The sequence below is a fragment of the Orcinus orca genome, chromosome 9 (genome assembly GCF_937001465.1).
Source record: "Orcinus orca chromosome 9, mOrcOrc1.1, whole genome shotgun sequence".
In the NCBI taxonomy this organism is placed as follows: domain Eukaryota; kingdom Metazoa; phylum Chordata; class Mammalia; order Artiodactyla; family Delphinidae; genus Orcinus; species Orcinus orca.
The window spans coordinates 104,858,630-104,884,639 of record NC_064567.1 but is presented as its reverse complement, the minus strand read 5'-3'; the positions used below and the strand labels follow the sequence as shown (position 1 = coordinate 104,884,639).

The 26,010-nt window shown below is 44.7% G+C and overlaps 1 protein-coding gene across 1 annotated transcript in view; it reads left to right on the top strand.

Annotated features, from left to right (window-relative positions):
* The window catches only part of ABCA13 (ATP binding cassette subfamily A member 13), a 301,396-nt gene that overhangs the window by 171,128 nt on the left and 104,258 nt on the right, over positions 1-26,010 (top strand). The window contains 5 exon segments of the mRNA XM_049714700.1: positions 1,697-1,786; positions 9,041-9,110; positions 10,973-11,091; positions 12,837-12,924; positions 17,925-18,060. Coding sequence (XP_049570657.1) covers positions 1,697-1,786; positions 9,041-9,110; positions 10,973-11,091; positions 12,837-12,924; positions 17,925-18,060 — 503 coding nt within the window.

Here is a 26,010-nt window from a genome sequence, read left to right as displayed (position 1 = left end):
AGCAGGGAAGCGGATGCCCTTCAGAGGGAGCTGGTCCGCCCCATCAGAGGGCGGGTCCACTGGGCTGGGCCGCGGTGCCTTCTGGGAGAGAAAGTCGGGAGGAGCAGGGAGGGACTTGAATACTCTTTCAAGGCTCATAGGTGACAGGGAACCAGTGATATATTTTGAGCAGAGAATACACCAGGTTGCTGCATGAGAGGCTCACTGCCGATTATGGAAATTGGGAATCTCTGTAAAGTCCCGTCTGTGCTGAGGCTGCACTGCTCGCGGATGGACATTGCGCCTCATTCTGGGCTTTGACGTGTACTTTCGGGAAGTGGGGTGCACGAACCTCACCTACCCAGACCTCCCCAGGTTTAATCGCTGGTAGAAAGTCAAAAGGTGTTCAGGAGTCAACTCTGCTTTGTCTATAAACAAAGACATCGATTAGAAGAATCAGTGGTTGAAGGTTACTTTGCAGTGTCTACATTTCTTAAGAGAAGCTAATGTTGAAGTTCTTTAGAAAAAAACATTTATGCTCATTTGTTAATTTATATACTGCTTCTTTCCAAAAATTTGAGGTCATCGTTCACATGCAAATGATCTATCATTTTTTCCTTTATTTTGAGGATACGTGTTCCCAGCGATGTCTATTCAAAAGCATTTTGTAAATTACATAAGTTCTAGAAAGTAATAAATCTCTATTCTTTCATAAACACTTATCATCCAGAATTTTAATTAATTGAAATGAGCCCCACTCCTAATCAGCCAGGTTTAAAATATCGTCTCCTTTACATTTTCTCAAGCCAAGATATTTCTTACAATTGATGGATAAAATTTAATGTAGAGTTTGTTTCTGTATCTCTCCCAGGCTATGAGAATAGTGTGTCTTTTCTTTGATGGTGTCTTCAATAAGGAGATTCCGTCTTGGTGGCTTTGGTTCCCATAGATGCTGCTTGAACTGTGAACAGACTTCTGAGATTTGTGCCAGTGAAAGAGATACTATAATTCATTGTGTCCTTAAAGCACACATAGGACTTCTTATCAAGAAAATGTGCAATATAATTCACATGTAGAAACACACAAGAAAGCAGATAGAAGAAGTTGTTTTGTGGGACTTCCCTGGAGGTCCAGTGATTAAGACTTCGTGCTTCCCCTGCAGGGGATACGGGTTGGATCACTGGCCGGGGAACTAAGATTCCACGGCTGTGCAGCGTAGCCAAAAACGTAAATAAATAAAATAAAAAAATTAAACTACTTTATGAAAAACGGAAGTTGTTTTGTTGCAGGGCTATGCTATAGGACACATACTGATAGCAAATCAGAGCTCTAGCAGTCAGAGAATAGTTTGATAGACTTTAATATATTAACATGATGTAATACAATGCAGCCTTTAAAATTAATTTTTAAAAAACATACAAAAATACCAGAGTTGGTAATATTATAATTTTAAGTGAAAGGATGAGAAAAATAATACACTTGAATGCAACTATATAAAAATGCGTTATCTGTGGTGGTAAAACTGTGCTTTTAAGACATTTCCTCATCCGGTTGCTGGTTTGGCTTCACCATAAAAAAGGTGAACGATTAGCTCTATCTGTGCTGCTAGGAACATGTGCCTGGACAGTTGGCCTGGGCTCTCTCTGACAGACTGTCCTGTGAGCTCCCAGGCAAGTACTAACCTCCCACCTTGTTTCCTTTGTCTCATGACAAGCAGCAGTGAGAACGGTGACGTGGAGCTTGGCCGCGTGCTTTTGCGGAAGTTTGGGGATCAGGACCTGCTCTGTGCTGACTTACAGTCAGACCTGTAAGTGTCCGATGCAGAAATGCAGCCTCCAGCCAGCCGCCCCCAGGCTGGCAGGACTGGCTTCTCCAGGACTGTGTCGCCTGTTCTCACCGTAGGACTGAGACTGAGCAGGCCTGGGGGTGCTGCCGTCTAAAATGACCCGAAATAAGCTCCATCATCGCTCCTTCCTTGGTGAAGACACGCTTTATGTCATTGCAAACACCATTAATTAATAATGAATAACATTTCCTTTGCTAACTAAAACCCCAAAAGAACAAAGCTAAAAGAATAAGGTAGCAATTAAGTATGAAATACGTAGTAACTGTTGTTTACTTTTAGGGTAAACTCGTACCTATGAAAAGATGAATTGTACTTTTTTTAACTAAAGGGAGTGAAAAAGTCCGTAACATCAGTGTGGGTGTGAATTACTTTGAAGACTTTTTTTTTCTAGGTTTTGCAAATGATACTATAGAGATGACCTTTCATGAAACCTTGATAAAACATGCCTTTCTTCATAAACATACCTTTCTTCTCTCTTTCTTATTTTGCTCGACTGTTATTTATTGAGGATCTACTATAAATATCATGTTGTTGTAGGAACCAGGATTGATGGAGCACATGGCCCCCGCCTCAAGAATTTACAAATGGGGAAAGTGATAAAAACCATAACGATGTATTAAGTACTGAAGTGTATGTTTTTCATAATAAATATAAAAATCCAGACAATAATACAATATTGGCATATGTTTTCCTAATTTGGGATGACATTCTGTGCATTAGTCAAGTTGGTGATTAGCACAAGGCCGAGTAACTGTTAGCAGTCTCAGTGAGGAAGAATTAATAGAAAATTAATTACGTTGTTTCGCTTTAGTTTTCTCTTGAAAAAGAAAGTAATTTTTTTAAACTAAATAAAAGCTTCCATGGTGATGTTTTTATTTCCCTTCTGTCCAAAGAAACACACAGGATGTAAAAAGCGTCTACCTTTGAGAAATTGAAATATAACCTGTGGCCCTGAAGGATGTAGTCTGGGCCCAACCTGGCAACAAAGAAAGAACAGTTGGCAGAAAAAAAAGGTATATATATATTTTATTGGAGTATAATTGCTTTACAATGTTGTGTTAGTTACTGCCAAACATTGAAGTAAATCAGCTATAAGTATACATATATCCCCTCCCTCTTGGACCTCCCTCCCCCTCCCATCTAGGTCATCACAGAGCACTGAGCTGAGCTCCCCACCTTCCCCCATGTGTCCGCACATCCATTCTCTATGTCTGTGTCTCTATTCCTGCCCGGGAAATAGGTTCATCTGTACTATTTTTCTAGATTCCACAAATATGCATTAATATACGATATTTGTTTTTCTCTTTCTGATGTACTTCACTCTGTATGACAGACTCTAGGTCTATCCACATCTCTACAAATGATCCAATTTCATTCCTTTTCATGGCTGAGTAATGTTCCATTATATATATGTACCACATCTTCTTTATCCATTCCTCTGTTGATGGACATTTAAGTTGCTTTCATGTCCTGGCTATTATAAATAGTGCTGCAATGAACATTGGGGTGCGTGTATCTTTTTGAATTATGGTTTCCTCCAGGTATATACCCAGGAGTGGGATTGCTGGATCATACAGTAGTTCTATTTTTAGTTTTTTAAGAAACCTCCATACTGTTCTCCATTGTGGCTGTATCAATTTACATTCCCACCAACAGTGCAGGAGGGTTCGCTTTTCTCCACACCCTCCAGCATTTATTGTTTGTAGATTTTTTGATGATGGCCATTCTGACCAGTGTGAGGTGATACCTCATTGTAGTTTTGATTTGCATTTCTCTAATGATTAGTGATGTTGAGCAGTTTTTCATGTGTTTGTTGGCAATTTGTATATCTTCTTTGGAGAAATGTCTATTTAGGTCTTCTGCCCATTTTTGGATTGGGTTGTTTGTTTTTTTGATATTCAGCTGCATGAGCTGTTTGTATATTTTGGAGATTAATCCTTTGTCAGTTGCTTCATTTGCAAATATTTTCTCCTATTTTGAGGGCTGTCTTTTCGCTTTGTTTATGGTTTCCTTTGCTGTGCAAAAGCTTTTGAGTTTAATTAGGTCCCATTTGTTTATTTTTGTTTTTATTTCCATTTCTCTAGGAGGTGGGTCAAAAAGGATCTTGCTGTGATTTATGTCGTAGAGTGTTCTACCTATGTTTTCCTCTAAGAGTTTGATAGTTTCTGGCCTTACAGTTAGATCTTAGTCCATTTTGAGATTATTTTTGTGTATGGTGTTAGGGAGTGTTCTAATTTCAATCTTTTACATGTAGCTGTCCAGTTTTCCCAGCACCACTTATTGAAGAGGCTGTCTTTTTTCCATTGTATATTCTTGCCTCCTTTGTCATAGATTAGGTTACCACTGTTGCATGGATTTACCTCTGGACTTTCTATCCTCTACCACTGATCTATATTCCTGTTTTTGTGCCAGTACCATACTGTCTTGATTACTGTAGCTTTGTAGTATAGTCTGAAGTCAGGGAGTCTGACCCCTCCAGCTCCATTTTTCCTTCTCAAGATTGCTTTGACTATTCAGGGTCTTTTGTGTTTTCATACAAATTTTTAAACTTTTTGTTCTAATTCTGTGAAAAATGCCATCGGTAATTTGATAGGGATTGCATTGAATCTGTAGATTGGTTTGGGTGCTATAGTCATTTTCACTATATTGATTCTTCCAAGCCAAGAACATGGTATATCTCTCCATCTGTTTGTGTCATCTTTGATTTCTTTCATCAGTGTTTTATAGTTTTCTGTGTTCAGGTCTTTTGCCTCCTTAGGTAGATTTATTCCTAGGTATTTTATTCTTTTTGTGGCAATGGTAAATGGGATTGTTTCCTTAATTTCTCTTTCTGATCTTTCATTGTTAGTATGTAGGAATGCAAGAGATTTCTGTGCATTAATTTTGTATCCTGCAACTTTACCAAATTCAGTGATTAGCTCTAATAGTTTTTTGGTAGCACCTTTAGGGTTCTCTATGTTTAGTATCATGTAATCTTCAGACAGTAACAGTTTTACTTCTTTTCCAGTTTGGATTCCTTTTATTTCTTTTCCTTCTCTGATTGCCATGGCTAGGACTTCCAAAACTATGTTGAATGATAGTGGCGAGAGTGGACATCCTTGTCTTGTTCGTGATCTTAGAGAAAATGTGTTCAGTTTTTCACCATTGAGAATGATGTTTGCTGTGGGTTTGTCATATATGGCCTTCATTATGTTGAGGTAGGTTCCTTCTATGCCCACTTTCTGGAGAGTTTTTATCATAATTGGGTGTTGAATTTTGTTGAAAGCTTTTTTTGCATCTATTAAGATTATCATATGTTTTATTTCCTTTAATTTGTTAATATGGTGTATCACATTGATTGATTCGCATATATTGAAGAATCCTTACATTCCTGGGATAAACCCCACTTGATCATGGTGTATGATCCTTTTAATGTGCTGTTGGATTCTGTTTGCTAGTATTTTGTTGAGGATTTTTGCATCTATGTTCATCAGTGATATTGGCCTGAGTTTTCTTTTTTTGTGCCATCTTTGTTGTTGGTCTCAGGGTGATGGTGGCCTCATGGAATGAGTTTGGGAGTGTTCCTCCCTCTGCTATATTTTGGAAGAGTTTGAGAAGGATGGGTGTTAGCTGTTCTCTAAATACTTGATAGAATTTGCCTGTGAAGCTGTCTGGTCCTGGGCTTTTGTTTTTTGGGAGATTTTTTTTTTTTTTAATTGGAGTATCTAGTTGGAGTATCTAATTGGAGTATCTAGTCTTTTAAGAGGGAAAAAAAAGTAGAATCAATGTTCAGGAAGCGGAACATTTTCCGAATTGTGCTCAGACGTCTGTTTTACCTTCAGATACTGTTGGAGGAAGGGCAGTGGTCCCCAAAGCTGTGCCCCCGCTCTCCCAGCCTGCGGACCATGCTCACTGTTCTGCCCTCAACTTTCCTCTGCCTTCCTGGTCTGTTTCTGTTTCTGTCTCTTTCTTTGTGAAATCCTTATCTCTTAACTCATTCCTAATTTGTAACCATTTCTACTCTTTTCCTTGGTCCGCATGACAAAGAGCTGGGGCGCGGGGTGCCTTATACAAGGGGGTGCTTTGGATCCTTCTATCAATGATAATTTCTGTCCATGTTACACAAAAAGGCTTGATTTACTGAAGTCCCAGATCGAAGCAAAACGTTTTATTTAAAACAAATATGTGTCCTACTGTAAGTGTAAAACATTGTTGAATTCAATATCTACATATTCCATTTTAGGCAGACTTTACTCATTGTTTGATTATGAATTAACAGAAACATTTTAAAACGATGGATGAGATTCTGCGTATTGACTGTCTTTCTGTTCAGACTCTGAGCTTGCGGGAGCCAAGTTGAACTCCTGCCTTTACCTCTTTTCACACAGAAGGCAGCAAAAATCTCCAGAAAAAGCTATTGTGGTATAAACATGAACTAAACTTTACATTTTCCCATTATAGTAGATGATGCCTAATTTAAATTTTAAAATGCGCTGAAGTTCCCAGCCTTTAGAAGCAGACTGGGAGATTTCAATACCAAGGCTTATGTCCCAGGGCTTGAGTCTGGTGACACTCCAGCCGTGATTTCCCTACTACCCCTGAAGTAAAACAGTCGCTTTTCCCACTCATTCTTGATACTGTTTTGTATAGAACAGAGTGGTAGTGAGCAAATCTTATACTTCTATTGCACGTTCAAAGCCAAGTGGGGAGATGGGTCAGGTTCGTGTCCGTGGTCAGATGGCAGCAGTTTGAGGAATGATCTCTGAGGTGCCAGAGTCCCTGGCTCACGAGGTCGGGCCCTCGCTCCTGGCACGGCTGTGACAGCTTCCCTCAGATGGGCCTGGGGAGATGGAAAGTTGAGGTCAGGGGGCAAAAGCACTCAGAGGGCACATGTCTGGCACCCTGGAAAAGGTGGGACCCAGATTCTGGGCGGGGTTGCACGAGCCCACATCCTAGCTCTGCCGCGTCCTCCCTGTGTGGTCTGGGCCCTGCCTTACCTTCCTCTGCTCCATTAACATCACCCTGCTCCCACTTCTCAAGAGAGAGCAAGTGTCAACTTGAACCACAGGGTGGCCCCTGTGCCAGGCTTTTGGCTCCTTTAGGAGACTTTGTGTCAGAACTTCCTCTCTTAGGAGTAGGTCCTGAGAATGCCTTCCTCATGCTGAGATGCAAAGTGCACTCTGACAGTTGAAACTGCAGGCAGCGGGCCTGTGTCAGAGAGGCCAGCCTTTGATCCGGTCTTGCCAAACCTGGCGGACGGAGGGACTGTGTCAGGCACGTCACTCGGGATGACTGTCACTGCTCGTGTGTCCTGCAGAGCCCGGCCAGGTGCCACAAAACGCTGAGGGGCTGGGCGCTTGGGGTCCTGACACCAGAGGGAAGTGGACGTGTCTGATCCTCACATTTCCTCCCCTCCATCCTCCCCTGTGAGTGCAACTTCACGTGGTTCCTGCAGCTCAGAACTTCCTGGAGGCTGGGCAGCTCCCAAATCCAGAATCTGTGCAATGCTGTGGCTGGTCTCTGTGCGGCTGTGCGGGTCACATCTGATTACTCTCTAACAGGCAGCCAGGAGAAGAACTAGTGGGGGATTTGGAAGGGACAAGGAGGACTTTTTGGAGACATTCATTATGCTGTGAACACTTGCCCACAGTCACTGAAGGCCTGCGGCTAAAGCAAGGGAGGCCCTGAGCTCAAGAAGTGTCAATGGAGTCATATTTTCCCCAAGTAATTATCAGATACAGCAAGCAGTCCGATGAAGCACATCACTCCCTTAGGTGATATTTCCCTGTTCACTTTCAAGACTCAAACTGGAGTCCCCATTGTCTGCTTAACCAAGAAAGTCACACCAGCAAAGCCTTGAAATTATTTTTGTTATTTCAGAAATTTACCTGGAAATTGTACTTTGCTAACCTTGTTAATAGAAATGATAGGTTTCTTTTCATGGGACTGGATGTGTTTCTCCTTGATGTTCTCACGTTGGAGCATCAAGGTCTGGAGCAAAAAGTGAGGGCTCAGAGGTCAAAAGACCGTCTTCCAAAGTGTGATGGTGGGTGAGCCCCTGGCCTCTGACAACCCCACTCCCTCTTCCCAAAAGTGAGGCTGGCAAGCGGTTTTGGTAAAAGCACCTAGCAGGGCACCTGTAGTTCAGTAAATGTCAGTTTCCTCCCTTCTCCCCCAGTTTTTGAGTAAGACACAATTATCATTACTAAAGCAGATTTTGATTCACAAACATTAGTGAAAAAAAAAAAGTATGAGGCCTAACAAGGAGAAAAGTTATAGGGAGCTTTGGAATAAAATGGGTGGACCTGGAGATGATCATGCTAAGTGAAGCAAGTCAGACAGAGAAAGACACACACCATACGATATGGCTTATATTCGGAATCTAAAAAAAAAAAAGATACAAGTGAACTGATTTACAAAACAGAAACAGACTCATAGACTTAGAGAATGAATTTATGGTAACCGGGGGGGAGGATGTGTGTGGGGGGAGGGATAGTTAGGGAGTTTGGGATTAACATACACACACTACTATATATAAAATAGATAACCCACAAGGACCTGCTGTAGAGCACAGGGAACTCTGCTCAATATTATGTAACAATCTAAATGGGAATAGAATTTAAAAAAGAATAGATACATGTATATGTATAACTGAATCACTTTGCTGTACACCTGAAACTAACACAACATTGTTAATCAACTATGCTCCAATATAAAATAAAAATTAAAGAAAAAAATAAAGGGTTCTAAACCTCTGCTATAAGTTGTTTTCATAGCAATTTCTGTGGCACTGTGGTTCTTCATAATGGAAATTTAATACTAGTTGCCTTTCTTTAAATGATGATTCAATTACAGTGTCACACAATGAAAAGGAATTAGCAACTACCTGTGTTTATTAATGGCTACACTGGTGCTGAGGGCCCCTGGTTTAGCCACCAGGAACCCCAAGGTTCACGACAACCCCCCGAGTCCCTGCTGAAGGTCCCAGGAGCCTCGGTGATACATTCAATGCACGAACAGAGTGAGCATCATTTAATATAATGGAAATATTGTCATTGCAATAGAACGTTATCCTCAGATTAACAGCTCAAGCTGTGAAAACAAATGTGAACACTTGGCCTTCTGCAGCGCGAGATGATACTCTCATGAGCTGTGCTCCAGTCTGGGGGATGCTTTCATGGGAATACAGCAGCTCTGTGATCTCAGGATCATCCCATCTCTCCTTCGCTGTGTCAGGGGGAATTCTTCCTGCTGGTGCATGGACCCCTTCTCTCACCCAGAAGTCCAGGAGTCCTGCGGCTGCCTGGTAGGTTTCCACCGTGTTTTTTATTTCTAAAAAGTCTAAACCTCAAGGAACAAAGATGAGTTCACCCCCACCTGAAAAACCTTCACTTTTGTTAACTAAATGAACTTTTGAACTAAATGACCTTTAGGGTTGCTCGATGAGCTGCTTCTTGGAAAGGTGTCGTGACATGGTTTCCAGTGTGGTCCTCCTGTTCATTGCCCACTGGTCATGATCGGTGACTGTCCAGCAGTGTTCACGAAGCAAAGGAATCTTCTCCAATTAATGCTGAGGAAGCTAGGAGTGCCCTTTGGGGGGAGATTTCCCAGAATTTCAAGGCAGGATGACCTCAAGCTCTTGCTGTAATTTTATTTGAGTTTTGAGAGCTAGATTTTAAAAGCTAAGATAGCACTTGGCTCTTCTAACTATGGTCGATCAGTACGAGAGCACACGGAAGTGGGTTTTCCCCTGTTACAGTGCAAGGCATTGCTGTCTAGTCTGCGGAGGAGAATGGAGTGAAACTTATATGGAAAACTGGTTGGAACTCACTTCAAAGGAAATCTCAAAAGGCAATTCATAAAAGGCACAGGCCTGTGAGCCACAATCAGCAAGCTGATATGGCAATCTTAATTTACTGAAAAAGGAAAAGCGAAATCTTAATTGAAATTTAGGATCTATTAAGAAAACGGCCACTTGAACATGTTGACAGGGCCTTTCTGTTTAGTGGCCTGTGGGATACACCCCTCCTAATAGTTTAGTGACTTTAGGAAGTCTTCCTTTCAATGGACCTGGTCTGCCTTCTTCTCCTAGACCAAATGTCTGGATGTAAGTGAGGCAGTTACACAGCAGTGAGGGGGATGTCCGGGTGGGACCCACCAGAGACTACTGACTGCTGCTCCTTTGCAGTGAGCAGCTGTTCTGCTCAAGTTCTTTTTGGACACAGTGATTTGTTTCTTCCCCGTCTTGTTTATTCCATGAACTCATGAACCCTGTAAATTTTCACTCCATGCTCTTATTCTGTGGCTTTGATCTAATCATCCTATGAGACTGGTACCTTTTGTTACCAGCTCCCTAAAATTTCCCGGAACGAGATTGAGTGTCAGTGGCAGAGGAATGAATGAACAAGTACCAAGTGGTTGATGTGAATTCACTGCAACTCACGTGAACCTCATGTGAGACCTCAGTAATATGTGTGCAAGAAGAAAAGCATTTCCCATGAAAAAGCTCCACGGCCGAGGCAGCTTCAGAAATGCCAGATGAAGCCCTGGTTAACAGGGCTCTTTGCTGTAGCTCTTGCAAGATGCTGTTATCATGTATGAATCATTACACAAGGGGTGGAAAAGATGCAGCGTTTCCTGCAAATGACTCAACTGAAGAATCCTTGTTTTTTGTGGCATTGTGTGCTTGGGCAGAAGTTGTGGTCCCCGTTTTAGGAGTCAGAGGCCCTCAGGAAAGGGGGAGTCGGGGTGTTCCCTGCTTGGCAAATATTTCCTGATTCTAAGCCTGTGAGGCATTTAGGGAAGAAACACGTTCCTTTGAATTTTTTGCCCATCATCCTCTGACTCTCTTTCTGGTTCGTCAAATGCGAGGTCACCCCAGTGAAAACATTTTTCACCTTTTGAGTTCTTACAAATCTGCCCAAGCTTACATACAGGAAAAGGTTGGGAAGTTCCCAAATTTGACAGCAAAGGTTGCAGTGGAATTCTAGCATAGTTCTCAAATGTATCAACAGATAACTCTTAAAGAGATTTGAGAACATGTAAAGAGCCAGCGATGATTCACTGAAAACATGACAGCTAGGAAAAGTCACGTTTACTTTAACGTCAGTAAACCTGTGTGTGGGTTATGAATAAGCTTCTACTTGACGTCTTTGGAAACAATTGCAGAAGTGCCCCAGTGGGAGCACCAGGGCTCCCTACCTGACCATCCGCCTGGGCCACAGGCTGCTCAACCTCTCCGGCCTCCCCCTGGAGGAGTATTTGCTGGCGCTGGAGGAAAAACCAAGGTGGGTTTGAAACCGGTGCTGGCTCTTCCCTGTTCCCAGAATTACTTCAGAAATACGAGTGTTTCAATTGCTGATGCTCTTCAAAACTCAGAAGTCTAGTACCAACTCATAAGAATTCCAAAGAAATGCGGCAGGCCTTAATCAGATTCCTCCTGCCGACTTTCTTGCCCTGGGGGAATCCCGTCCATGGAGAGTCACCTGGGGAGACAGACGCAGCTTGAGAGCTTTAGAGAATGAGCCCAGAGACGTTAACAGCATAATGAAATAATCGTCTCCCTGGTGTCTTAAGGTTCTTCTCCTGCGATTTTGGGGAAAGCTTTTGTTCTGTGCTGCATTTCCGTGAGCCTAAGAGGGTGAATATAGGTTGAGGGGGTAGGGATGAGCTTCTCATTGCTTTGATTTGCAATCACATTCACCACCCCATCAAATTTCCTGAGACCCCAATGCAAAATCATTGCATGGTGTGTCCGAGGTGCCTGAAACAACCCCCCTGCCCCCAGGCTCTCTTTATCTCTGGTCCTTCCTGGACCATCTCCAGCCCCACTGAACTTTGCCTGAATCTCGCCTGCTGCCCACTCCTCAGGTCTTTAAACACGTCCCAGAATCTCTGCGTTTTGCAGGTTGGAGTTTGTGTGGCCAGGACGTAGAATAGTATCTGGCATACAAAAGACACTCAATCAATGTCTCTGAAATGAGTGAATGGATGCATGAGTTAAATGGAGCCGGGTGGGAACACCTCCTTATTCCTGTGCCCCCAAATTTCTGCTGAGAGTTCGGGCACGACGGTGGACGTTTGTTTTTCAAGCTCCTTTTATCAGAGACTGGGAGACAAAGTTTAATATGTGTTTTTATTTCTAAGGTCCAATATTTTTAGAAGCTTCATGAGTGCCAGATACTACACAGCCCAAGGGATAGGGAGACAAAAGATGTAATTCCCACCCGTTAGAGGCTCACAGACACACATAAGAGATAAATTAGCAAGAAGACAGTTAAAACCCAGAGTAGCAATTGACACAGTACTCGGGAGATACAGAGCTGCATAAGAGATAAACTAGCAAGTAGACAGTTAAAACCCAGTGTAGCAATTGACACTGTACCCGTGAGAGACTCACGGAGCCTCAGAAGAGATAAACTAGCGAGAAGACAGTACCTGTCTAGCAAGAAGACAGTACCTACCCAGAGTAGCAATTGACAGGGTACCCGGGAGAGTCTCATGGAGCCGCATAAGAGACAAACTAGCAGGAAGACAGTTAAAACCCAGAGTAGCAATTGACACAATAAGTGGACATGTAGGGTATTGTGAGAACCCCGAAGAGAAGGAAATGCACCCCAATCAAAGAAGCCAGGGATGCCTTCCTGAAGGAGGCCTTGTTTGCACTGAGGATTAAAGAAGCAAGAGTAGGGAAGAGAAAACAATTCAAAACAGGGTAACTCAGAAGAGCCCGACAGACTAAGTGATTCTGAAAGCTGATTTGTAGGAGAAACAACAATTAATTAAAATAACCGTGGTGCAGGGACCACAGCCGTGTCCTTACGTGGCATGTGTTTCCTAACACATTGGTAAGTTCTGAGCGGCCAGGCCACGTCCTCCTGCAGGCTGAGCCCCGTGAGACCACAGCACGGAGCCTGGGGGCTCAGCAGCTGCTGTTCTGAGGCTTCTATGACCAGTGGGTGGGGGAGGCCCTCTGTTAGGAAGGCCTGGTGCTGCCTGGTTCAAACACTAACACCGCCTTCACTGTCAGCAGGCTTGGAGGATGGTCTTTTGGAGTGAGAATCCCTGATTAAGTTCAAGACGCACATTCAAATATATCAAAACCCAGAACTTTGGCAAAGGTAATATTTTTTCTTTTTTTACTTCTTGTTTTAGAAAGAAGTCAGGGAAACTTGCTTTGTAAATACCTTTGTGGGTACAGGCGGAATCAAACCAAATCCCAGTGTTTTTACTGAGAAATAAAGCCAGTTGTTCATAAACATTCCCTTGAAAGAGAAAATGAATTTAGTTTTAGTTTTCCTTTAGGCTGTATAGAAATATATGAAATATATGAAATTTCTATTTCTGTATAGAAATAGAAATATATGAAATATTTACTGAGAAATAAAGCCAGTTGTTCACAAACATTCCCTTGAAAGAGAAAATGAATTTAGTTTTCGTTTTCCTTTAGGCTGTATAGAAATATATGAAATAGGTCACTTTCTTTTGTTATGATCAGAATACACCTGATAGATCTAAAGCAAATGAGAAAATAATCTGTGTTTAAAGGCATTCGTTGTCAGGATAACGGTGATCTTGATACGTGTACTTAAATTCCTCCTCTTTCTGCTGGCTGGATGGACCCAGAGCTGGATGGACACAAAGAAAATGGTGGACTCCTCCCAGGGGCTGGATTTTCAAGCCCTGTGGAGACTGTCCCTGGGAATGAGGAAAGTTTCCCTGGCATCACCAAAAGTGGCTGGGAGGGAAGGAGGGCTAGGATAGAGGAAGACGCCCTTACCCACCAGTGGGAACTTAGAAGCGGTGAATCAGGGCAGGTTTCTCCAAGGAAAGAAGTCAGTACAACCTTAAGATGGGAAAATATCCGAAGCTTTCAGTCTTCGGCGATTGGGGAAATAGTTGTCTGGTGTCGGTCCTGACTGAGAGAAAAATTGGGAAAGAGTAGATCCTGGGAGTGAAGTGTCTGCTTGTAAACCTGTCATATCACTAATGAAATGTCCCTACCTTGTGCTGGGCCTTCATGGTTCCTGGGGACACGGAAAAGCTTATCAAGATCTGGGCTTGTGCCTGGTGCAGGCTTACTCATTGGAATAAAGGTTCTTTACAGGTTTTGACAATGTAATCCCTGAGGAAAATGCTAACATTCATACTTCACGATGCAATTCCGGAAAAAAGTGTTAACAGTCGTATTTCACAACATAATCCCTGATGAAAAATTTTAGTCCCTGTGTGGACTGTTCAGAAACCCCTCTTTCAGCTGAGATTTGTTCAGATCTCCTACCTTGTAGGCCACATGCATGAGATTTATAGCTTAATACAAAAATATCAAGATTCATAACTTGATAGAAAAATAACCTAAAATACATTTGCTGGCTTTTGAACATGGGATGGGGCTGTTATTAAAATCAACCCAATTTGTAGAAGAAATCTACTTATTTCCTCTCAGAACATTTTAACTTTCTAATCTGTCCAAATCCTAAGCCCTCTGTTGACAGTGGGCTGTCGTGTCCTTGCTTTCAGGATCCGGGGTCTCCCTGCATCTCTGCTTCTGTGATGAGGGCACAGGATCCCTGTGTCTCCCTGGCACCTGTTCTTTTCTCTCTTTATTTGTCTTCTGTATTGACATGTTTGACTAGTGACTTCTGCAGCTTTTAATGTTGTTTGACGTGGACTTGGCCAGGCACAGGCGTGCAAGCCAATGGTATGCAGCCCTCTGGGGATGGAAAGAAGCCCAGTAGTCACCATACCGCACTGGCTGCAAAGGGCGTCTGTTGTCTGAAATCCCTACAGCACTGTTGGTGGTTGATATCGTGTCAGATTATGCATTAAGCTTTCAGTAATTAGCCACCAGCCTTTAACTTTGGCCTTTGGGGTAGAGTCATAAGACACGGAGTGATTTTCATGGTCTTTCTGAGGAGAAAATGGACAATTTGCATAGGAACAGGCTTAATACTTATAAATTCATTGTATTGTAGAATGTCTCTCGTGGAACCTTTATGAGTTATTTCATTCACATCTTGAGTGTTCAGCTGGTTTAATTAAACACCCTCTAGAAGGTATGCACTTCAGTTAAAAAGGCCAAACTCCTGGTGTTTGGCATTCGTTCTATTCTCACATAGACTTTTAGCCATTTAAATATCCATCCAGTGATTTTTTTTTCCTACAGTTACTCAGTTGCCTTTCTGAGGAACTGTTACTCGGGATCCTGAGATGGAAGGTCTGTTCTGAGGTGTCAGGATGTGTCCCTAAAAGGAGGCTGACTCCCTCCTTCAGTTACTGGATTTCGCTGTGTCCTGACTTACGGGCTGGCAGGGAGGGAAATCCCACAACTTACTTCCAGAGAACGGTCCAGTATTTCAGGGAAACATTCTTGGAAGAGAAAAAAAGAAAAAGAAAAGCTCTTCCTTTGAACTGTGCTTAACCTTAAATGTTAATTTAAAGGTCATTATGAAACATCTGTTGCTTAAAGAATTTATAAAATTTCTCCCAAGCGAAGGCCAATTTATAGAAGAACCAAAATGAAGTTCAGACTGTTCCTTGAAACTCTGTGCGCCAGTCACCCATCACCAGAAAGGTGCTGTAGGTTGGGCAGTCACGGCCAACAGGGCCGTCGGCATCTGGCCTTCACAGAGCAGGGCTCAGCAAAGGCCTCGCTCCCGGGGGTGGGGGTGTCCCGAGCCAGACCCTGCCGGCCCCCTGGGACTGTCCCCACGACCACATCCTCGGTGCCCCTGACTCTGCCGGGCGCTTCTCCCGTCTTCCCTGACAGCCACGGGTGGAGATTTGGAAACAGGCCATTGGAGCAGCTCCTTGCCGGTCTCCTTCCTGTAGAGAGCTGGCCTGGAGCCCTCTCGGTCCAGCGTGGCAGCACCCTTGCCCTCTGACTTCGCCCCCATGAAGCACCCGGGCCTTTCCATCATCTCACTGAGGTCCACAGGCTGCATCGTGGATCCTGTTAGTTCAGGCTGCACCCTCTGGAGTTAATCACTGGTATTTGGTGAAGTCAGGGTTCTCCGGGTTCAACCCCTCCGTCCCCTGAGAGGGTCACTCAACACCACCCCTCCATCAGCAACCATCACAGAGTTTCACGGCCACACCTGTGACTTGGTCTCTGTACTGAGGCGTCCCTCTCGACCTTGGGCCTGGAGACTGGGGACCTGGGCGGAGAGGTTTGCTGGCTGCTGGCCTCGGCGGGCATGGCGGTTGGGACCCAGTCCTGGCGGCCAGGCTGGGCGCTACAGTGACAGCAGAGGCGTAGGGGCTGAGCCTGGGCCAGAGCGAGGACATCAGAGTCCCTCAGCCAAGGACGTAGGAGAAGCGGGGAATAAACGGGACCTGACACAGAAACCACAAGCCCACGGGGAGGGGCTACAGGGTGCCTGGGATCCCGGGTCCCCCAGGCCCACACAGCTGCCCCACTCCAGTTTCCATGTTTTTATACAGTGTCATTCTTAAGCTGGAAAAAAAAAATCTCCCTGCTTTTAAAACAAAAATTAAAACAAACAAATGAAACAAAACAACATCTGAAGACCCCAGATCCAGGGCAAAGACTACCATTGCCTTTTTCATATGTTTCGCTCCAGTGAAGCAGTTACAGGAGCCAAGATTGGGGGTTGGGAGGTCATGGACCGTGGTCCTGGGGGTTCCTGTCCACACGCTGGGGTTCCGACTGTATCAGCCTGTCCCTTGACTTTAACAGAGGCTTGCGCTTGTATCCTTTCCAGAAACACGGCTAGATCCTCAGTGTCAGCACATCTGTGGCTGTGTGGGGTTGAGGTGGGAGCGCCAGGGGCCCGGCCCAGGCCTGCAGGACCCAGGGTTGCTGTGCCGGGAACAGGAGCGGGTGAACACCCTGGCAGGCGACCTCAGTGCAGGGAGAGCTGCCCCGTCAGGGACACCCACACTTTTCCCTGCTTTTCAGAATCGCGTGTCGGAATTGCACACACTGCGAACCTGTGGAGGCTTTTGTTACCAGCCTCAGATCCACCTGGATGCCCCGGGTCTGTGGATAGTAGGTCTCAAGTGGCATTTCTTCTTCCTTGGAGTTGGGAAGAATGACTGCTAAGGGTTTCCCTGAACCTAAGAAAATATTTGAAGAAGGGGGGGTGTAGTGACAGCTGCCATGAAAGAGGGAAGGGGTCTGCTGCTTCCTGCCTTGCCTGGTGATGTGGGCTCTCTGAGAAATAACTGGGGTCGCTGTCCTGTGTAGACCGGCATTTTCATGAGTGGTAGCCCAGCTGTCCCCGTGAACACAGGACCCTGGCGGAAAACGACGGGTCACCCTGTGACGAGAGTGGGGGGATTGGGTCGGAAGCCGAGAGACTTGTGATGCTGCCCTGACTTTGCACAAACTGTGAGAACCTACGCAGCTTCCTTCGAGCATGAACTTGCTGGGGAGCAGCTCTAGTTCCACAAAGAAGGTTGTCTGTCACAGAAGGTGGCATCATCTAGAGAAGTGAACTTGAATTAAGGTCAGAATTTGCCAGTTGATTCATTATACCTCTTAAAGACACTCACCAGCATTCCAAACTGAGTACATTTAAAAAGTTTTTATTAAAGTATTGATCTTTTGAAATATAGACACTGATGGTTCAATTAGTATTTTTTATGCTACTTCTTATTTCAACGTTAATAGCATTGTCTGTCTCCTATTTCTGCTTCACCTTTCTCCTGCCTGACAGGCCTGCTGCCTTATTCTCCACGCTTAGCAAATGTTCACTTCAATTTATTTTGAGAAATAACGTTCCACATTCAGTTATTAATTTGAAAGTAATCATTTTTTTTCTTATCATTTGCTTGCTTTTAATTTGCAGGTCAAATTTCATTAGCTTATCAACTGAGAAAGAAAAAAAAATGTTGGTCTTAGATTCCCTTTTTGCTGTGAGACTATAATCATAGAGCAACACTCAACATTTGTTCTGCGGAAAATTAATCTATTTTTAGCCGTAAATTATATGCTGGAGATAAATACAAAATTAGCAGACTGGAATTCACCGCTCACTATCAGCCATGCAGGACCAGTGCTCCGAGGCCTGCGTTCAGGTGCTGGTGAAGTTAGTTTACATGTGCTCCTCGCATGCAAGAACCGCTGATGGATAGACTTCAGAACTAATTTCATGAGGGCCATTAAGTTCTCTTTCTTTTTTGGGTGTGGTACAATCAGAAGGGCTTTCATTCCCTGCCATCCTACCTAGGTCATCTCAACAACCTTATTCTGTGGAGGCTCTTCCCCCCTGTGGCAGACTGCAGGCAGTACGGTAAAGTTATTTTTAATGCAGTTTGTAATTCAGTACTTTCCAAAGACAGTGTTTTTAAAAGGGAAAGAAACAGAGGAAATTCTGAATAGGAACGTGAAGCGTGATGAGAGTTTTCTGCTGGCAGCCAGTCCATGTAGAAACGGGTACAGATTGGGAGGCCCGGGCTGCTTTTGTGTGTGTGTGTGTCTTTCGGTGTCTTTACCTTCCTGGAAGTTGTGACCTCAGGTGACTAGAGAGTTCGCTCCTAGCGACTTAGCATCTTCCAGAAGCAAGAAGAATTTCTCTCTTTAAAGAGACACTATCGTACAGAAAACTGTTATAGATGACCCAGATCACCATTATTGTTGGGAAGGTGATCATAATTTATCATAATTTACTTGATGCTGAGCCCTCAACTCATAAGTTATCTGTGTTGACTTTGGATTCACTACCTGTGCTTTCTTATTTCTTACCCGTGTAAATGACACAGGTGCATTTCTGGAACCCAGAGTGAATTTACTGGTTTAAGGGGATGTTATATGTCTCATTTGGGTGGGCTAAGTTGTAATTTATCAAATTCATTCAGTTCTTTAAAAAATAAAGAAAGAAAGCAAACAGATGTATAAATACCAGCAGGCCGTAGCCATCATAATTTATTCACAGGATATATTTGTCAAAGCATTAATTCACATAGAAATAAATGCTAAGTGATTACCCCAATATGCTATGACTTTACCCCAGCCTTGTCTTATTCTTCCATATTTGTTTTCCCTTCTCCACCATTCTTTTTTTTTTTTCTTTTTTTTTTGGCTGCGTTGGTCTTCATTGCTGCGCGTGGGCTTTCTCTAGTTGTGGTGAGCGGGGGCTACTCTTCGTTGCGGTGTGTGGGCTTCTAATTGTGGTGGCTTCTCTTGTTGCGGAGCACGGGCTCTAGGCACACGGGCTTCAGTAGCTGTGGCTCGCGGGCTCTAGAGCGCAGGCTCAGTAGTTGTGGAGCATGGGCTTAGTTGCTCCATGGCACGTGGGATCTTCCCGGACCAGGGCTCGAACCTGTGTCCCCTGCATTGGCAGGAGGATTCATAACCACTGCGCCACCAGGGAAGTCCCTCCACCAATTTTTAAAATAAAACATTTAATCATTTTGTGGCACTGTAATTGTTTTGGAATGACAGTAAGTAATATGAAAATGTGTATGCCCAAGTAAAGTACAAAAGAGCATAAAGTTGTATGGATGAGGGAGAGCAGAGTGATGTTTATTGTGCCTGAAATGTCTGAGGGACATTAGATATTTTTATATCCATGGTCTCATTTAGTCTTTATGGCAGTTTTGTAAGGTAGTGCTATTTGCCTCCTTCACTGATTAGAAAACTGAGGCTCAGAGGAATTGCCCACCAGCTGTGGCTCTGAGAAGGTTGAGTGAGGGGGCCTTGGCTTGATTCTAGGTCCAGCTGATAACACAGCCTTTGCTTTTCTACTGCAAAGAACTGAGAGGGCGCTTCTGATGGGCACGGATAGGACATGCTTTGTGGAGGGGGGTCACTAACACTGGACCTAACACATCAGCAAACGTTTGATCGACGTCAGGGAGCTACTGTGGGTACTAGTGGTGCTGATGTGAGAGAAATCCGAGCATCTGTTCGGGTTCTGTGGGGAAGTAGAGTTTGACCTCATTGTGAGGGTCGTTGTAGAGAGACATTGTTGAGGGGGTGTCTGAGGCCACGTTCTGCTTGACCTTGACTGTCAGAGGGAGGAAGCTGGCCTTTAATTAATAGGCAGCAGGTAGGCTTTGTCTGCAGTTGAGAATGAGGATGACGCCGTCCCAGGAATATCTTAGGAAGAACAATCTGGATCCACGTGGTAAAGGGAGGGTCCCTGCTGCAGCCATGGGACCTGTCGGAAGGATGCCACTCACAGTCTAGAGGTGGCCCAGGTGAGGCCAGGATGCATCGGGGCAAACAGTGAAATTGTCAAGTTCAAACAGGTGGGAGAAAAGGTTGGGGCTTTGGGGATAGGGAAAGGAAGAAAAATAAAGAACCTGACACAAAGAAGTTTAGAGTAAGAGTTTAAAGGGTTAAAATTTAAACGTGAGCTTTTAAGAATGAAGGACTTCGTGGTCAGCGCTGGCAATCTGAGAAATGATTCAGGAGAAGATGGAGAAAGGGATTTATACAGGTTCCGAGGTGGTGGGTTTCACGTTAGATGAAAATAAGTGTGTGGCGCGATTCAGAGAACTGGAGAAACAAGGTCAGGAGAGGGTCCTGAGTAAACCATTTAGCCTGAACCTTCACACAGGTGGTAGATTCCGCTGGTCCTCTGGTCAGATCCTGCCATGGTCGAAGCTGCAGAGACAGGAGGCTGGGGCAGGGAAGGAGGCAGAGGGGCTGCAGCCCCCCCGAGGCAGGAGGGTCTCGGCATGGAGTCCAGGGAAAGGCAGAGGTCAGGAAGAGCAGGAAAAAATTTCCCAAGTCCCAGAATCTCCAGGGAGAACGAGGATGTGGTGCCTGGGGCGTTGGCCTCCGTGGGGCTGGCGACACGCAGATGAGGTGGGGTGGAAGGGGGTGGGAGAGGCTCTTCCAGGGATTTAGGAAGCCAGGTGGGTAAACTCTGCTTTGCGGGAGGTCAGTGAAGAAGGGCGAGCGGGGAAGCGTGTGTGTGTGTGTGTAGCATAAGGAGAGCTTGGACCTGGGAACAGCGTTGACTGGCCCACAGGTGTCTGCCAGTTGTGTCTCATCTGCCCTGTTCCCCGGGTTTCCAGACGTTCCTGGTGAACTCGGCTGAGAAACACCCACTGGTAGGAGTGGACTTCGTGTTCCGTTGTTGGAAAGTTGTGTCGACTTGAAAAAGACATGTATTCTCAGCTACTGGAAACTTCTTTAACAGTATTTTATTCATGTCACCCTTCCGATTCCCCTTGGCGTGTGTGTGCGGCCCTCATGAGAAGGAGGGTCTGTGCAGTAAGTCGGGAGCGTGCAGGTCGCAGCCCCTCGGGGGAACACGTGGTGACCTACTATCCGAGTACTGAGTAAGGGCTCCGATGAGCAGGGCTCCTCACGTGCCTTGGTGCCCATCTGCCACGGGCAGACATGGAACTGTTAGCTTAGCCATCACGATGAACAAGCACTCACGGGCCGTGGGACTTGGGCAGAGCCTGTGTTGAGGGCCCAGCAGCCCGGGGACGGGGCTCAGCGGGCATCCTGGCAACAAGGCTGAAGGGACCGCTTTGCAGACAACATGCCCTGCTGCTCGTCCCTGCAGTCCTGTGCCGGGGCCCCAGCACCCCTGGACGTCCCTGCCTTAGACGGAGGGGCTTTCTGAGCCCTGACCCAGCCAGGCCACGCTGCGGAGCTCCAGCGGCTGTGCAGCTTGTCAGGGCCCCCGATTTTAAGCGTAAAACTCAACGTCAAGCAGGTTACTAGCCCAGCCAGCATTGGAATCCTTGTTAGATCCACTGGGAGGCTGGAGCAGCCCTGACTGAAGAGACGTGCTCGTGCAGTGACCCTCCAGGTTGAGTCTTCCAGCTGCGTGAGTCCACGTGCAGGCCGGGTGTCCTGTTCCACGGCCATCAAAGGTGGCCAGGACGCCCATGGGTTATAGGCGTGGAGGCGGCCTTAGTTCACCCAGGGGTGGGGGACACACAGTATGTGTCACCTCAGAGGCTTTGTTCTCATGTCAGCGGGTTAGTCACACGTGATGTCATGGAATGATATATTTCCGGGTCCCAAGGGAAATGAAAGGCCCGTTGAGGGCACACCCGCAACCTTGACGGCTTCTTCCTGCGCCTTGCTCGGCGAGTCGGCGAGTCTCTCTGCCCTCGGGAGCCCGAATCGGCACGTTTCAGTCGCTTTACCACCTGCTCCTGCACAGCCTCTTGGCAGGTGCCTGGGGTCCCGTGTGCCCCCAAGCCCACAGCGTCACCCCCCCCAGTGCCCAGGGCCACCCGCAGAGCACGGCCCTCAGCTCACGCACCCCCGGCCTCCTGTATCTGCTGTAGCCGAATCAAAGGCTCCTCCCTGTGACCCGTACCCCCGCTCCACTCCTGTCTGGCCTGGCAGCCCCCCTCCAGCCTCCCCCAAAACTGCTTCACCCCTCCCCCCGCGTGCAGCCTCCGGCCCACGGGCCCCTTGCTGTCTCCCCAGGTGTCCCCTCTGTGCTCACCGCAGGTCTCGACTCTCTTGATGTCTATTTGTCACACCCTCCTGGAAGAAATAATAATAATTAATAATAATAATGAAAACCCCCAAACCCAAACCCAGATTCAGTCCTGCTTGCCCGTCACAGGCCACCTCACCTCACGCTTCGATCTTGTGTGCACGTCTGAGGGCCCCCTATTCAGGGTGCTCCCCTTGGGATGCGTTTTTGTTAAGATTCCACTGATATTGATTCAAGAATAAAGACACAGTAAAGATGCTGACACGTTGCTGGGAAGAAGCGTTTCTAAAGTGGCGAAATTGTCCTTGCCCCGTATTCAGGGCACCAGGGGTCACGTTTCCTCCCGTGACACAGGCCATCTTCTCATGTGCTGCCGACCTGTCACTGCACCCACTCCCGCCGTGCTCCCCGTCGGCACAGCTAGAATGTCACCCTGACGGCCTGCTGCCCCCACGGGCCTGGATCCTGCTCTGCCTCTGTCCAGAGTCCCTCTCCGACCCTTCTTCACCTTAAGCATTTCTGCTCAACTTTCTACATTAAAACACTTTTACTGAGGTAGGATTGACATAGAACAACTTGTAAATATTAATATACACACCTTGATGAGTCTGGGATAAGTATACACCCTGAAACCATCATCACAATCAGGGTCATAACATTTCCTTTGCCTCCAAAAGTTTCCTTCTGCCCCATCCTTCTGTCTGTCTATTATCTATCTATCTATCATCTATCTATCGAACATCTATCTACCTATATCATCTATCCTTCTAGAGTCTATCTATCTATCTGGCATCTATCTTTCTAGAATCTATCTATCTATATCATCTATCCATCTAGAGTCTATATCTATCTATCTAGCATCTATCTGTCTAGCATCTATCTATCTATATCATCTATCCATCTAGAGTCTATCTATCTATCTATTTATCTATCTATTTTGTGATAAGAAACCAACATGAGATCTATGCTTTTAGCAGATTTTCAAGTACACAACACAGTGTTTTAAACTCTCGGCTCTGTGCTGCACAGAGCCCCCTCCCCCAGCCCTTGGTAACCACCATTCTGTTCTCTGCTTCTGGGAGTTAAACTATTTTAGATTTCTTATGTAAGTGGGGTCATGTAGTATTTGTTCTGGGTCTGGCTTAATTCAATGAAGTAATCAAGAAAATGAATTATGACCACATACATGCCTCCAAGCAGGAATTTGATATAGCGGAATAGCGTAGAGAGACAGTATCTGTGTGTATATATCTCCACACACACAACACACACACACACACACACACACACACACACACACACATCCAATCAGAAATAATAATGGTGGCTTTTTCTCTGGGTAGTGGACTCACAGGAAATGTTTAAAATTTTCTGTGTGCCTTGCAGTAAGTTATGAATTTTCTCCCATATATGCATAACTTTTATAATTAAAAAAAAGACTGCTTGGAAAAAAATCAATGTTTCACAGTAAAGAGCATTTAGGTAGCTCTCCACAGAATTTTTATCATGCAGAATTTCACTGTTCAAAGCCTGGAATAGAGCAGTAAGTACAAGGCCATTTCCTAAGAGCTCTCAGGAGAAAAATTTGTTTAGCAAAATTACTTCACTGCCTTACTTTTGATGGAATAAGATACACACTCCCTGGGGATAAACCCCCGACTCCTAGTGGGAGAGCCCATGCCTGAGGACAGGAGGTCAACTCAGGTCTGTTTATCAGAGCTTCTGCATGAAGAGCTGTTGGGTATCAGGAACTGGCCGTCAGTAGTGGCCTTCAGTCTACACCTCAGGGAGATGGAGATATTTGAGAGAGAGGATCTGGTCGCACTTGAATGGAGGTGACCAGTACCCTGGGCTGGGAAGGCTTGTGAGCACTGAGGTGTAAGGACCAGCCCTTGTCCCCATCATGGAGGGGTCGGAAAAAAATACAAATAAAACCAGCTGTTGACCCAGCATGGGGTCAAGGACCTGCCCCACGCCTCATGGGAGGAGCACGCTGCATACACTAAGAAGGTGTTAGCACGGGAGCTGTCTTGGTGTGAGCTCACATCCGTGTAGACACAGGGAGATGTGTGAAGTCCATGAAACAGAAGAGGAAAGATGAAGGAAAAGCCAGCCTGAGTTGCAGGGTAGGGTCAGAGGGAACTGCTGAGATGCAGGTGGTGACTGACATAGATTTTCACTGGATGCAGAGTCACCATATTGATGGCAAATCTTCCTGCCCCATGTGCAGTCTTCTCAGAGCACAGAGGGAAAAGATGACATCATAAGATATTAGGATTAGGTAGAGGAAGAAAGCAGACAAATAATGATTAAAGTAACAAGGAACAATGAGAGAAGAAAATGTGCATCAAAAACAAAACAACACAACTCTGGGCCAGTGGAAGGGTTTGCCATGATTCAGGCGAAATTCCTGAACTGGAAATTATGGGATAAAAATTACTGATTAAAAAAAAAAGGCTGGTGAGTTTTCTAGAATTCAAAGATAAAGGACAATCTCTTTTACAAAGCTGTAACAGATTACTTTTGCAGGAATACAAATAAGATTGGCTTCTGACTTCCAAAAGTTTCCCTTGAGACCTCTTCTTTTACTCAGGGATTATTTAGCAGTGTGTTGTTAAAATTCTAGGTTTTTGAAATGTTCCTGTTACCTTTCTGTCACTGATGTTTTGTTTGATTCATCAGAGTTAGAGAACACACTCTGCATATTTTAATGATTTTAGCTTGGCTGAGGTCTGTGTTGTGGTCCAGGTATGGTTTATCTTGGTGGAGTTTCCATGGAGGATGAAAAAATGAGTGTTCTGCTGTTGTTGGGTAGAGTGTTCTATGTATATATCAATTAGGTTTTATGGGCTGGTTATGTGGCTCGGTTCATCAGTGTACTTGCTGGTTTTCTGTCTTGTAGTTCTGTCATTTGCTGAATGGGGGGTATTGAAGTCCCCAGATATAATTGTGGATTTGTCTGTTTCTCCTTTCAGCTGTACCCATTTCTCCTTCATGTATGTTGAGGCTCTGATGGTTGGTACATAGTTGTGCCTTCTGGGTGGACTTATTCGTTTGTCATTGTGTAACATCCCTCATTATTGCTGGTAATTTCAGCTGCTGTGAAGTCTACTTTATTTGATTTTAATATAATCTTTCCTACTTTTTTAAATTAATGTTTGCACAGTATATCTTTTCTATCCTTTTATTTCTAGCCTATGTCATTATATTTGAAGTGACTTTTGAGTAGATGGCATATAGTTGGATCATATTTTTTCATCCACTCTACCAGTCTCTGCCGTTTAATTGGTGTATTGAGACCATTTACATTGAGTGGATTTACATATCAGTGAGCTTAAATCTGATACTTTATTGTTTTGTTTTTTCTCTCTTTTTTCTTTTCATGCCTTCCTGTGAGTTATGGAACAGTTTTTTTTAGGATTCCATCTTGATTTGTCTGTCGTATTTTGAGTATATCCCTTGATCTAGTTTTCCTGGTGGTGGTTCTTGGTATTACAATGTATGTGGGTGACTTACTACCGTCTACTGGTATTGGCATTTGCCACTTTGAGTACTGTGTAGAAACCCTACTTGCACTTAGGGCCCTTAGCCCTCTCCACTTCTACAATATAACAGTCTTAGGTATTTACTTATACCTTGAGCACCACCTTGGACCGTGTTCTAATTATCGCTTATGTCACTGAGAATGACTTGAGAAACTCATGAGATAAAGGCTGGTCTGTTATACTTACCCCCATTTTATTTATTTATTTATCTATTTATTCATTATTTTCTGCTATATTAGAGACTGGTTGATAACCAACTAGGTTCTCTTTATTTTTC